This window comes from Trichinella spiralis (assembly GCF_000181795.1).
Source record: "Trichinella spiralis strain ISS 195 chromosome Unknown Scfld9, whole genome shotgun sequence".
Lineage (NCBI taxonomy): Eukaryota > Metazoa > Nematoda > Enoplea > Trichinellida > Trichinellidae > Trichinella > Trichinella spiralis.
The window spans coordinates 6,109,935-6,122,476 of NW_003526948.1; the positions used below are offsets into that span (position 1 = coordinate 6,109,935).

Sequence of the window (12,542 nt, forward strand, 5' to 3'; positions counted from 1 at the left end):
AATGAAGTATGACATAAATCAAAAACCAAATATTGAAATAAAACGCACACACACACACACATATATATGCATGTATCAAAGAATATCAAACAGCTAAAGGTTACTAGTATCGGATTTCGCGAATGTGTAGAATCGATATAAGATTTCATGATCAAGCTGTTCCTCAAAGTTCAGTGCAAAATATACTTATACAGAAAATGATAAATGTAATAAACATTTTTCACTATTCCGCATTTGATTTCATTATGAAAATAAACTCAATAATAATAATTATTATTATTATTATTACTAAATAATTTTAAAAAAATTATACATTGTTGAAATAGCTGTATAAAATTTCATTTCAAATTAAAATTGAATAAAAATTTTGAAAGAAAAAGAAAAACAAGACGGAACAAACTTGATCCAATAGAAGAAAAGCAGGAAGCAGAAGAAGAAGAAGAAGCGAGCAGTTCATATTAGATGTATAATCTAGTTTCAACGATTTGCAAAAGCTTAAAAAGCGCACACAGCTAATGCTCCAGTAAGAAATGCTAAAAGCGAACACAATAATCAATAAAGAAGTAGCTGAAGTAGAAGAAAGGAACCGTTTTGTCTGACAAGTCGACTAACCATCTATGTATATGTATATATATATATATATATATATATGTATATATATGTGTGTGTGTGTGTGCGCGTATTGCAGTTCCGCTGATCCGGAAAAGATCTGGATCAATGCAATAGTGCACGCAACCAACTGTAGCCATATTAGCTTAACCAACGCAATAAACCACTACTAGAACTGATACCTGTCCGCTTTACCTGTCGCTATCACCTGTCATTATAAATATATTATTCAAACTGCTTCAAGATTAAAAACCTTTAATCATCTTTTCATAATCAACTTTTCTTCACATCAGAAAATTTTCATTATTATTATTATTTGAAAACGGAAACGCTTTTCACAATGGAATATAAAGATAAAATACAGGAAACAAAATCACCTCTCTAACCTATTCAAATAAATAAATAAAAATACAAACAATTGTACAGATATTCTATTTTTCACAATTCAAAATTTAAAATTGACAAATTTCATACCAATGTAAACGAAATATTATGAACGACCGCAAATCAGACATCAGAGCAGATAACTTACACACTAAAACGGCAGTGTATGGTGTATGTGTGTACACAGACGTCGTCAATTCTTACGCTTGAAGTTGGTCGATAAAAATTCATTAAGTAAATGTTTGTTATTTGTTAAACATCTTACCGCAGACACGCAATTCGACACAGCATCAACAATGAAATTAGTTCCAATTTGCATCCGGTTGAACATGGAAAACGTGGAGAATAAAGAAAAAAAAATATACATATATATATAAGAAAACTAATAAATTTCAAAAATTGTAAGCCAAATTTCATCTTCAAACAACAACAACAACAACGGCTGAAACGAATGAATGAACGAATAATTTCGTGAATGAAATTGAACGAACAAGACGACAGGCAAACAGACGCGCAACGGGCACTGCCAATCGCTGCCGCACTTTCTACTCGCCTGTACTTCTTCAATTCATCATATTCAAATTATACAGTAACCAACAGAGAGGAAAAAACTAAAAATGATACATTTATTGAAAATGGTTGTAAAAAAATAAAGTAAAAAATCCATTTCAAACTTCAATTTGTCAAAAAAAATATATAAATACAAAATTATAAAAAAAACGATTTTAACTTTTTAGGTCAAACAAAAAAAATCAAACTTGAAAATTAATAAAATAAAAAGATTGTTCTGTACGTGTTAAAATTGAAATTAAAAAAAATATATACATTTTTTAACTCAAAAAATTACCCACACATGACAGAATTGAAAAATAAAATGAAATTTATTTGTTTGAAAAATATCTCCGAAATTATCACAGTAATTCATTTTCAAAAAAAAAGATTTCAAATGAAAAAATTTATTTTTTTATATATCATGCTATTTTCCTCGTTCTTTTTCTTTTGATTGTTTCAATTAAGCGTTGTAACGGAAAACCACAGCAAAGTGAAATTTAATTCAATTTAATCAAATCGAATTAAGAACACGAGCGAATGGCAGAAAAATAAATAAATTTAATAATAATAATAAAAAAAGAAGAAGAAGAAGAAATCAAGCCCAATACGAATTGTGATGAATGAACAGATGAAATGTGAAGATTTGTGGAAAATTGAATGAAGAAAAGAAGAAAAAAAAAGAAACCAAAAAACATCGACCATTGATCATTGATTGTGATGAATAACTTTTTCGCCTTTGAACCTTGTCGACAAATTTCAATTTTGAGCAAATCAACCAGAAAAATCGTATAAATTTCTCGTTTAATATAAAGCAATACTGCCGTCATTGCAGAGAAGCAATAAAAATAAAAATCAACCTTACCCACACTGCACAACAATATAGAATGAACGATTCGTCTTTTGTTCATAAATTTCGAAAATAAAATAACATAAATCTTCACTCTTCTATTTTATTAATTTCATTGTATTACTTGCTGATGAAAATAAATTGAAGAAAGAAAGAATTTTATTTTAATCGAAGTTCATTTTCACGCTTTCAACTTGGAAATTAAACAATTCAATTTTAATATTATTTCATAAAAAAACAGCAAAATTACAGTCAATCAATCAATCAATCATGTCTTCTGTTAATTGGTAAAATATCAACTGCTAAAGTCTTGAAAATCAACTGCGCAAAATAAATGCTGAACAAATGTAACCAAATAAATGGCATTTCATTACTGTGACACGTGTCATGTTAATTAATAATTAAAGTGCAATTAGAACGGTCCCTTTTGATATTACGCATAATCAACTGACGTCATTGATTGTTGAAACAATATATATATATATATATATATATATATATATATGTAGATATAAATGTGTACATGTGAGTAGTAGAGAAGTAAAAAAAAATTTACCGTTCAAATTCACTTCCAATTAAAAAGTTATCAAATCACAATTACTATACTGTATATACTGTAGAATCAGAGAAGGGAAAATAATTTCAAAAATTCAAGTAATAAATAATGAAAAATTTATTCTTGAGCAGGAAAAAGAAAAGAAAACATTTCACTTAAAATTGATTATTTCTTTTCTGATGACAGATTAAAAAATCAACTGCAATTGTCAAATTTCGACTTCTAAAAGCCGAAGCGAGAAAAGAGATTAATTTCACGTCCTCGAACATGCAAATTGTAGAATGTAAAATTTTACACCGGCTCGTGGTATTCTGACGTGCTATCATTCCGCATGGAGAAAATTAATATTTTAAAAAAACAAAAACAAAAAACAGACCATTGAAAAAGTTCGACCATTTCTAGAATCGAAAGCAAATCCCAACACCACCAGCATAGAAGAAGAAATCGTTGGAAATATTTGAAATGGAAAATTTGTGAAACATTATTATTTTTTAATTGATACAAAATTAATTATTCATTTTTAATTTTAATGGAATTTTTCACAATTTACATTTGAATGAAAGAATTCGAAGAAGAAAGGGGAAAGAAAAGCAAAAGAAACAAAATTACCTTTCCATTCATTGTACGATTGGATCCGCTTGGTTGTTCCATTGAATTTCTTATAGCAGAATCACAATTTCAAATTATTCCTAATTTTCACCGTTGTAGAAAAAAAAATTAACAAAATCAAGTTAAATTTAAAATAAAAAATAACCAGAACTGAAACTCCATCAACGGATGTGAAAATTTTTTCTGAAAATAATTTATTACAATTAATATTGATACCTGCGAATTGCATAGTTGTATGAAGATGGTGACAACGGAGAAAAAAAAAGTGAATTTTGAAAAACCGGTTTCGCAGCTCGTTTTATATACAAACAAGTGGGAGTGCCAATTAAATTGAAATAATAACACGAGCAATAATGGATTACAAGAGAAAATAAAAGAATTATAATTCGAGATCTTCTTTTTCTTGTATTATTAGCATTTTTTCATGTTCAAATTTCTGCTCATTATTTGTAATGAGAATCAAATAAATTCTGCTATTTGTTCATTCACCGCTTTCTGAATAATAATAAGGGGAGAATCTGTGTTTTCAACTATCGTTTGTTGATGTAAGCGACAAAGACAAAAGACGAAAAAAAAATTTTTTTTCACCTTCATCAATGGAACAGATGAAATGTTAGAAGCAGATGAATAGGAGCAAGAAGATGATCCCAATAATGTCATTACTGAATTCTATTAATGCATCAAATTTATTTTTTTTTAATTTGAATTAATCATTCAATAATTGAATTGATAAATCAAAAATTACCATTCAAAATTGGATAATGATGAAAAAGGATACGAAAAAAAATACTGAAATGATTTTCCCATGCACGTCTTGACATTTTGGTTCATCAAATTCAGCGTTGGCATTCGACATTTCTGCACAAGTGAAATGCCGTGTACAAGAATACACTATGAACAATATGCATAATCGCGTACTTTTAATTTACTCATTCCCGGTCCGTTGGAATTTAAATTTTCTCTCAATACATCAACAAATCAAGAGTAAATATTTTTTCAAATAAAGAATTCCACTTTCAACTTTTTTCACCAGTTACAAAAAGAAGATCAACTTGTGCAAAGGTAAATATTATAACATTTATTATTATTATTATTATTATTATTATTGAACTTCCATATTTGGTCAAAAATCGATTATTGCAATGTTTGTTTATTTATTTACTCTTTTAGCTGTGATATTCATGCTGCTGAAAACAGGTATGTTGAAACTGTAAATCTATTTTCAAACGTTCCATCAAACAATAATGCTTGATTTCCTTTTTCATCACAAAAATACTTACAAAAATTCTACCGAATAAAAAAATCATCATACTGTAGATGACATACAAAATCAACCGACAACAGCAGAAAATCATACTTACTGCATGGAAAGGGTAGAAATTATTGCAAAAATACAGAGTTGCTGGAATTTTCAATTTGTCGTTCAAACAAACACGTGTTGTTGAAATAACAGAATACAACAACAAAAAGAATAAAATTATTCATAATTTTTTCTTAAACTGCAGTGTTATTCGTTTAGTTATTACCAGAAAAAAATACTAAAACAATTTTATAACCAAATAAAATTATCAAACGTAAGAATAGTGGAGAATTTACATTTGGTGATGTGTGAATTCTTAAACTGATTTCAAATGCCATTTTTCAATAGAAATTTCTTAATAATTAAACATTGCAAGAAACTTTTTAAATCGGATTGTGTGAAAAAAAAATTAAAATTTATTAAAAATATAAATGTTCAGATAATAAATACAATTGAACGTACGTATAGTCACTTTGTTTGTTTTTCAAATAAATATTTAAAAAATAAAATGAAAAAAACTAGACGGTGTTGTGAAAATGTTTCAATTATATAGCTTGTATTATTAGTGAATACAAACAACAACAACAATAATAATAATAATATTTAAAAAAGGAAAATAGTGACAATTTCAAATGAACTGCTTGTAAGAAATTGAAAACACCATCACAAGCAATTAAATTAACATTGATCTGTTTTCTGGCAACGCGTTACCAACTCAAGCGACTGAAAAGCAATTTCTTTTCCACAATCAAAGTCGTAACATGACTTCATCAAAACGATGCAACAACGTTATCCCACAATCAATACAACCTTTTACACAGCTTAACTTAACTATACGGCGACTATCCAGTGATAGTCGGTTTAGTTCTACTATGCAAAAGCTGAACTGACAAATACCACTCTACCATTGTTCGACGATAATCAAATTTTTTCAAAAATCAAAAAAAAAAAACAATATTTATTATTCAAATTTTTTAAACCTGTGACATTGTTTAAATTTTAAAATTTAAATTACCACTGAACGGTAAAAAAAAGTTGGCTCAATTTGAAATCGAACTTCTGCTGTCAACATTTCACACCTCATATATGGAATAATTTTTCTCTTCACAAATCAAAAATTAGTGACAACAACAAATTCGCTCTTTTTTCTTTCCTATTTTTATTCACCTACATGCATTGAAATAATAAAAAAAACAGTAAATAATTTTTAAAAAAATAAATTTTAATTTTTTCCACTTCAAATGATAAAAACAGCAGCGCGATGAAATGCACAGAAACAACAAGAACGAACGAACAAAATGCACTTGACGATGCGATCGATTTGCGCAACGCGAGCCGAGCGTAAACAAGCCTTTCATTTCTGCTCGCTGCTAATCATGTCACAGAATTCACAAATTTTAATTATTACTCAATCTTGCGCAATATTTAAACACAAAACAACAATACGAGATCCATTATAAAAGAAGCCAAAATTTTTAATTATTACAAATACTTGATTTCATTATTTTACAAATAAATTTACTGCATAATATATTATATATTCAATAAAAACATTATTATTATTAATATGAAACTTATTATTCATTTACATTGAACAATATAATCAATGGTGAATTTGAAAAGAAAAAAAGATATTCAAGAAAATAAAACATCATAAAGCTTCATCAGACTGTAAAAAGAAATCAACAAATCACATATGAAAAAAAAAAACAAAACGAATTAAATAAAATTTTTCATAAACATCAACACAAATCCAAGTAGTGAAAATGAAATTTTCTTGTGACCAGCTTATTAAAAAAAAAAGAAAAACCAGCGAAAAGGTGATTTAGCATTTTTCAATGGACAATTGTACAAGCAAGCTTCAATCAATTGTATGTGTGTGCAATGCATCTTTCGTCAAATTCAATTGAATATAAAGAAAACCGCGACAAATGAACACGTTGGGAATCTGCATCCAACTTTCTTCACAGTGAAAAACATAATAATCGAACAAGCACAACATGCACAACGAGAATTATAATAAATATCCAGAGCAAGCAAATGACCGCTTTCAGACATTTCCTTATTCCTACCGTTTCATAACTCGATCAGCAGAATAGCAATTTTGAATAATTAATTGATCATTAGTTCAATGATGTGGGAAAATATTTCACCATGTGAAAAAGTACAATACATTCTCATTTAAATAGAACATTTTTCATTTTCAACTTAAAGTTATTTTTTTAAAAAAAATTTACATAAAATATGGAAAATAGCTGTTGAAATTGGCTTTGTGCATGCTTTGAAAATCGACTTATTCGTCTAGTTGGAAAACAAGTACCGAAATAAACGAACAGAAAGTAAAACCTTGACATATATATTATATGCACATACACCACACCAGTTAAAGATAACACTGCCTTAACAGTCAAATAAACACACCTATCAGTATTTGGAAAAATTATGAAAACTTTTCTTTTTTTAAGCATAATTCAATTGTTGAAAACAAACACTGACTAATATGACCAATTTTACATTAAAAATAACATTCTCAACTTCAATCTGCGTAAAAAAAATCAAACGTAGTCTTTTGATTGTGATTTACAAAAGCACAACAAAAATTTGAAAATTAAACAATATAAAAATTGAACCAATAATATCTAGTTAATAAATGTACTTGGTGTACAACAAAATTATACTATGCATTCATAACAATTATTCATAATAGATTCAAAAGATGCCATTTGAATTTGGAAATGAAATAACACTAATTTACAAAAGCTTGAAAAATGATATCTGAAATATACAATTGTATACTTAAACGCAAAATGATATATAATTAAATACAGTCAGATAGAAATTATTAAAAAAATAATAATAAAATTAAAATGTGATCAACCAGTTAGAAACTGAAAGATCTTTATCAACAGTACCATTATCTTTGCAAAATGTTCTCGTAAACAACTGAACTGTACCTGCGTGTACCCATTTAGACGACGAGAACAGCTTTGTGACGAGATCAATAATTCTTCATTGTTTCTCAATCAGCAAGCAAGCAAACAATACATCTTCAACTGTGTTTGACAAATGAAGAATTATAATAACATTTCACAGAAATTTAAATAAAATTACTAGAAAAAAGTAACGCAATATACATGCAAATGCAAAATCGCAACCAAAATGACTTTCATCAGTTGGAAATAAACAAAAAAACTGAAGTTTTTGTAAACTTGTAAAATTTCTTCATTTCAATTACTAATAAAACACTAAAGTTGCCTGAGAAATTCTGCGAGAGTACACGAAAAAAATAATAATCCAGATGTACAAGATATATGACTGCAAAATTAGTAAAAAAATGTAAGGATACCAATTTTAAAACTCTGAAATGCTTCGTCATAAAAAATGCATAACAAAATTCATAGTCACATTATTTTAATGAATAAGAAGTATTTTTCGCATGAAAGACTGCAAATTTTCGGCAATCAAAAGAAGAGTTTTTCGTGCCATTCCATGCGACAGAATCAACATGAAAAACTGGTAATACAGTATAAGCATATACAGTAATCTTAACTTGCTCGTCATTTACTGTGCAAACTTCAAATTTAGCACTTTTTTAATTCAATGGATGCAAAAGAAATTAACCCAAGAAACATATTTGTTTGAAAACTGCTTATTATGGCTGTCAAATTCCTGGTTCGCGATGTTCCAGAAATATCTCTACTATCGACTTTTGCTGACAATTTGAACCGGCAGCAGCTTGGACATTAATAAGTAAGATAAGCATTTCTTTTTTCCTTTTCTATTAATTGCGTGTAATTTCACTGTGGAAATGTAATTCAAAAGCATCATGAATTACTCTGCTATTTCACGAACAGCAACAATTATTGGTGTAGTATTTTTCTTACGTAAATAAATGAATAATGCAGTTTAGTGATAATATTAATAGTTTGACGAAAATGAGTAGAAGGAAGTATTTTTAGCTGAGAATATGAAATGTTGATTAAAACAATTCAAAATTGAAATGCCTACAAATTGCTACCAGTGTACAAATATTCATAATTTTGTAGGTTTTTTTAAATCGGTGTGCTTCAGTAGAACAAGCGAACTTATTAATTGCTAAATCTTACGTTTGAGTAAATGAAGTTTCAGTTACGTTTTTTCGAAATAATTATTTCATTACTAGTGAGGTGTTATCGATGATGATGAAAATAAACGAGTCCGTCGTTTGAGTAATAATTTTTATTTTGACATTTCTCTTCACCTAATACAACACATTTTTCTGTAAAGAAAACAATAATCCAGTATTGAATTCAGGTTGAGCATTCAGCACTATTTAAATAATAATCAATAATATTGTTACTAATTTAGTGGAATTGTATATCTAGTTCTCAATCTGAAATGTAAGATTTGATGATGATGAACTTTTAATCAATATCATTAATAAACGGAAAAGTAACAGAAATAATTATTCTAAATTGAAATATGGTTGCTGTACAAATGACCAGTGTCTTTTTACAGAATGGCCTATAATAGTTGCCACGGCGCAAGCACCTAGTACAAATCCACATGATACTGTTGAGCTGCTTTTCAGGCGGGTCAATATTCCAATTTCTTTTGATCGATCGCATAAATAAGCTGAAAATTTTCATTTACTAATTGAATATTTATTTTTTTTTCAAACCATTCCATTACTGTTGCCAAAGTCGTTCGACTTGTCCAAATTATAGGCGAGAATTTGCATGTTTGCCTTGTATTGTACAATAACGTCGCACGGTTGTTCAGCCGGATTGTTGATCAGAGTGATATTCAGAGCATGTTTGCATAAAAAGCTTTGCTTCAACGGAGCCCAAATTTGACTTTTGTTCGTCATGTAACAAGTGACCATTTTACCTAAACGTTACGCTTTTCAAATTCACATCAAAATATTAATGTTAGTGCATATTTCTTTTTCTAAATACACATTGCACAACAAAATGCGCTGTTATATTTTCAGTTGGAATAAATAATTTTGGCTAACCTTCTTTTTCTATCGGTGGGAAATAGGCTAACGTGGCATTTTTCAATTTCCATGTCCATTTCCACGTACTCTTGATGGAACTTTCGACTTTTTCCTGAACAATTTTACCTGATTTTAGCGGAACATAACAAACAGTGAATAATTAACTAACGGCGGCAAAAGAATGGCTTAATTCATATTTTCCACCGTCATCAGTAGCCCAAACAATTGTTAATTCTGATTTATCGTTAACATTCGTAGCGCACTTCCCGAATACAGTATGATGACTGGGAATGTACAATATACTTTCTGTATCGTCAGATTTTTTTTTCTTAATATATACATATGTACAAAATATGAATTTAACAAGAAAAGGAAATATATAATGTCTCACAACTGTGCCCAATTGACGTATCACCAATCGAGCTTCCAACTGAGCCATTAAACAAGGAACTCCGTCAGGAAATGCAATTCCAATTTTTCCATTATTCGCAAAAGTTTTCAATGAGTTTGCTAAACATTGTAAAATGATTTTAATCAATTTGAAATTGTGAAAAAGTGTTCAATGAAATTTTCTAAAATTGAATGATTTCAATAGAACCAAAATGATTAAAACTTGCTTCTGATTACTCTGAAACTTTATATAGTTGCGTAGAAAGAAGTATTCAATTATATTTTTTTACATGCATTATGGTATTTTTTTTGTATATCATCTTTAAATAATGAACCGATTTAAATCGTCAAAAGTTCAAAAGACAAGAGATGCTTACTTGTATTGTGTGTAGATTTGGAAGATATCTGAAAACAACAAAACGGTATAAAATTAACTTGCAAATTATTTACCGTTTGATCTGAAGAATGTAAGGCGTCTTCTGAACAAGCTGAAAATGCAGATTGAATAATTGTACGTTTAAGAGTAATGTTGAAGAATGCTCACTGTGCGTTACAAGTAGCATGAACAGTAGCAGGAAGGAAACGTAGGCAGCGAGCATTTTGTTAGCAATGTAATTAATTCAAAGATTGAAAAAAGGAAAAATGTAATTTAAATGTGATAGAAGGTTTCTTTTTTATTTCATACTTTTCCCATGAGTAGTGAAAATTCGAATCAGCAGAGACATGTGGGAAAAAAGAGAGAATAAATATGTACAAGTTTGCGAATGGGAGCTTCTTCGTGCAAAATGTGATTATTAGCAAATCCCATTGAAGTGAACAGTGCACACTGCGGCCGCGGATTGCAATTTGAAGATGCTGAGATCAATGCCACAGAAAGAAAAAGGGACTTATTTGTGATTGGCACGCTCCGATGCATCCACTGCACGCGACGGTTTGAGCTTCGCAAGAGTTCACTGATAGCCAAATGAATGATTTAATGGCTCTTCTGCTAAAATGCACTCAGATCAATGCTCGGACCACTGTTAAATGCCCAATCTTGTACACCGACTTACTTCCGCATTTGCATAGGTTCGGTGCATGCGCACATTTTCATTGATTTCCATTTCAACTTTTCCACCAACTTCATCACAACACAAAATCACATCTGACGCCGATTGCGCATAAAATTGCACCTCTTCACAAATATCTGCGTAGAATTGTTATTAAATTTGATAAAATTGACCAAATTAATTTTTAAAGTTAAATTACAAAAAACTACCACTGTTGGAGTGGGAACTTTTTAAAAAATAATTCGCTTTTTCTTATTCACAGTGACGTCAAGTTGTTTTCAAAAAAGAATTTTTTTTAAAAAATATCAAACGCATTAAAAAAATATGCTTGCAGCATTTTTTTTAATTCATTGAACTGCGGGGAGGCGGTTTTGCATTAATGGAAAATTTATCAAACTTTTCTTACGAATATTCTCCTCGTTAATGGCGTCTGGGAACGAGGAAAAAAAACACTGATTATTTTCGTTACATCATTTTTTTTGAAAAGTTAATATAGTTGGAGACGAACGCGTAAAATGCTTTTCGCAGTTGTGTTTTTTTTCTTTATTTCTTAATTTTACTCCAGTGCATTTTCAATTTTAAAATTCGAAAAATTATCTTCACCAACTTGATTCACCTAATGGATTTATATTTTGCTTCTCGGCTGAAATTTTACCAAGCGACCAAGCACGAAAGAAAAAAAAATCAAATAATCTATTTACGAGACGCTTTTATGCGGACAATGCTGCTGCCGTTGGTTGGCAATGGAAATGTTGGAGATGCTTTTTACTTGTAGTAAGCACAACCATCTCGTATTCCATTTTTTTGCATGAATTAAATGTTGATAATTTGTGCAACTGTGCTTCGATTGCTTCATATGCACAAATGATTTGTTGTATTTCAAAAAAATGTTCTTTTAACGTTATATTTGCGTAGGTTTGGTAATTTCTTCTGAGACAGCATGACTAATTTTCATGTTTTTTTCTTTAAATTTTATGTTATTTGAAGAAAAGGAGATACGTAGATTGCATATTTTCAATGGTGGGTAACTTGGAAACTGTTGTGCATAAACAGGCATAACGAAGAATAAAATATATTTCGAATTTTGTTGTACTTTATGAAAAATTGTTCATCATCGCTGACAAAATTGTACAGATTATTTATTATTCGTGCATAAAATGTGTTTATTATTTTGTCAGTTTTGGTATTGAAAAGTGGCAAATATTCGGCGAAAGGGCGCTGCCAAATTCGTCGTGTTGTACCAGTTTCACGTTGGATGTCAAATTTTA

The 12,542-nt window shown here is 29.2% G+C and overlaps 1 protein-coding gene across 1 annotated transcript; it reads right to left on the reverse strand.

Moving 5' to 3' along the window:
• Positions 1–9,301: 9,301 nt before the first annotated feature.
• Tsp_10587 (conserved hypothetical protein) lies at positions 9,302–12,074 on the reverse strand. Its single transcript, XM_003372287.1, has 7 exons — positions 12,044–12,074; positions 11,278–11,411; positions 10,603–10,630; positions 10,227–10,345; positions 9,854–9,947; positions 9,529–9,726; positions 9,302–9,471 (listed from the first exon to the last, which is right to left on the reverse strand). Exons 1-7 carry the CDS (start codon positions 12,072–12,074, stop codon positions 9,302–9,304), a joined length of 774 nt encoding a protein of 257 aa, XP_003372335.1.
• Positions 12,075–12,542: the final 468 nt, after the last annotated feature.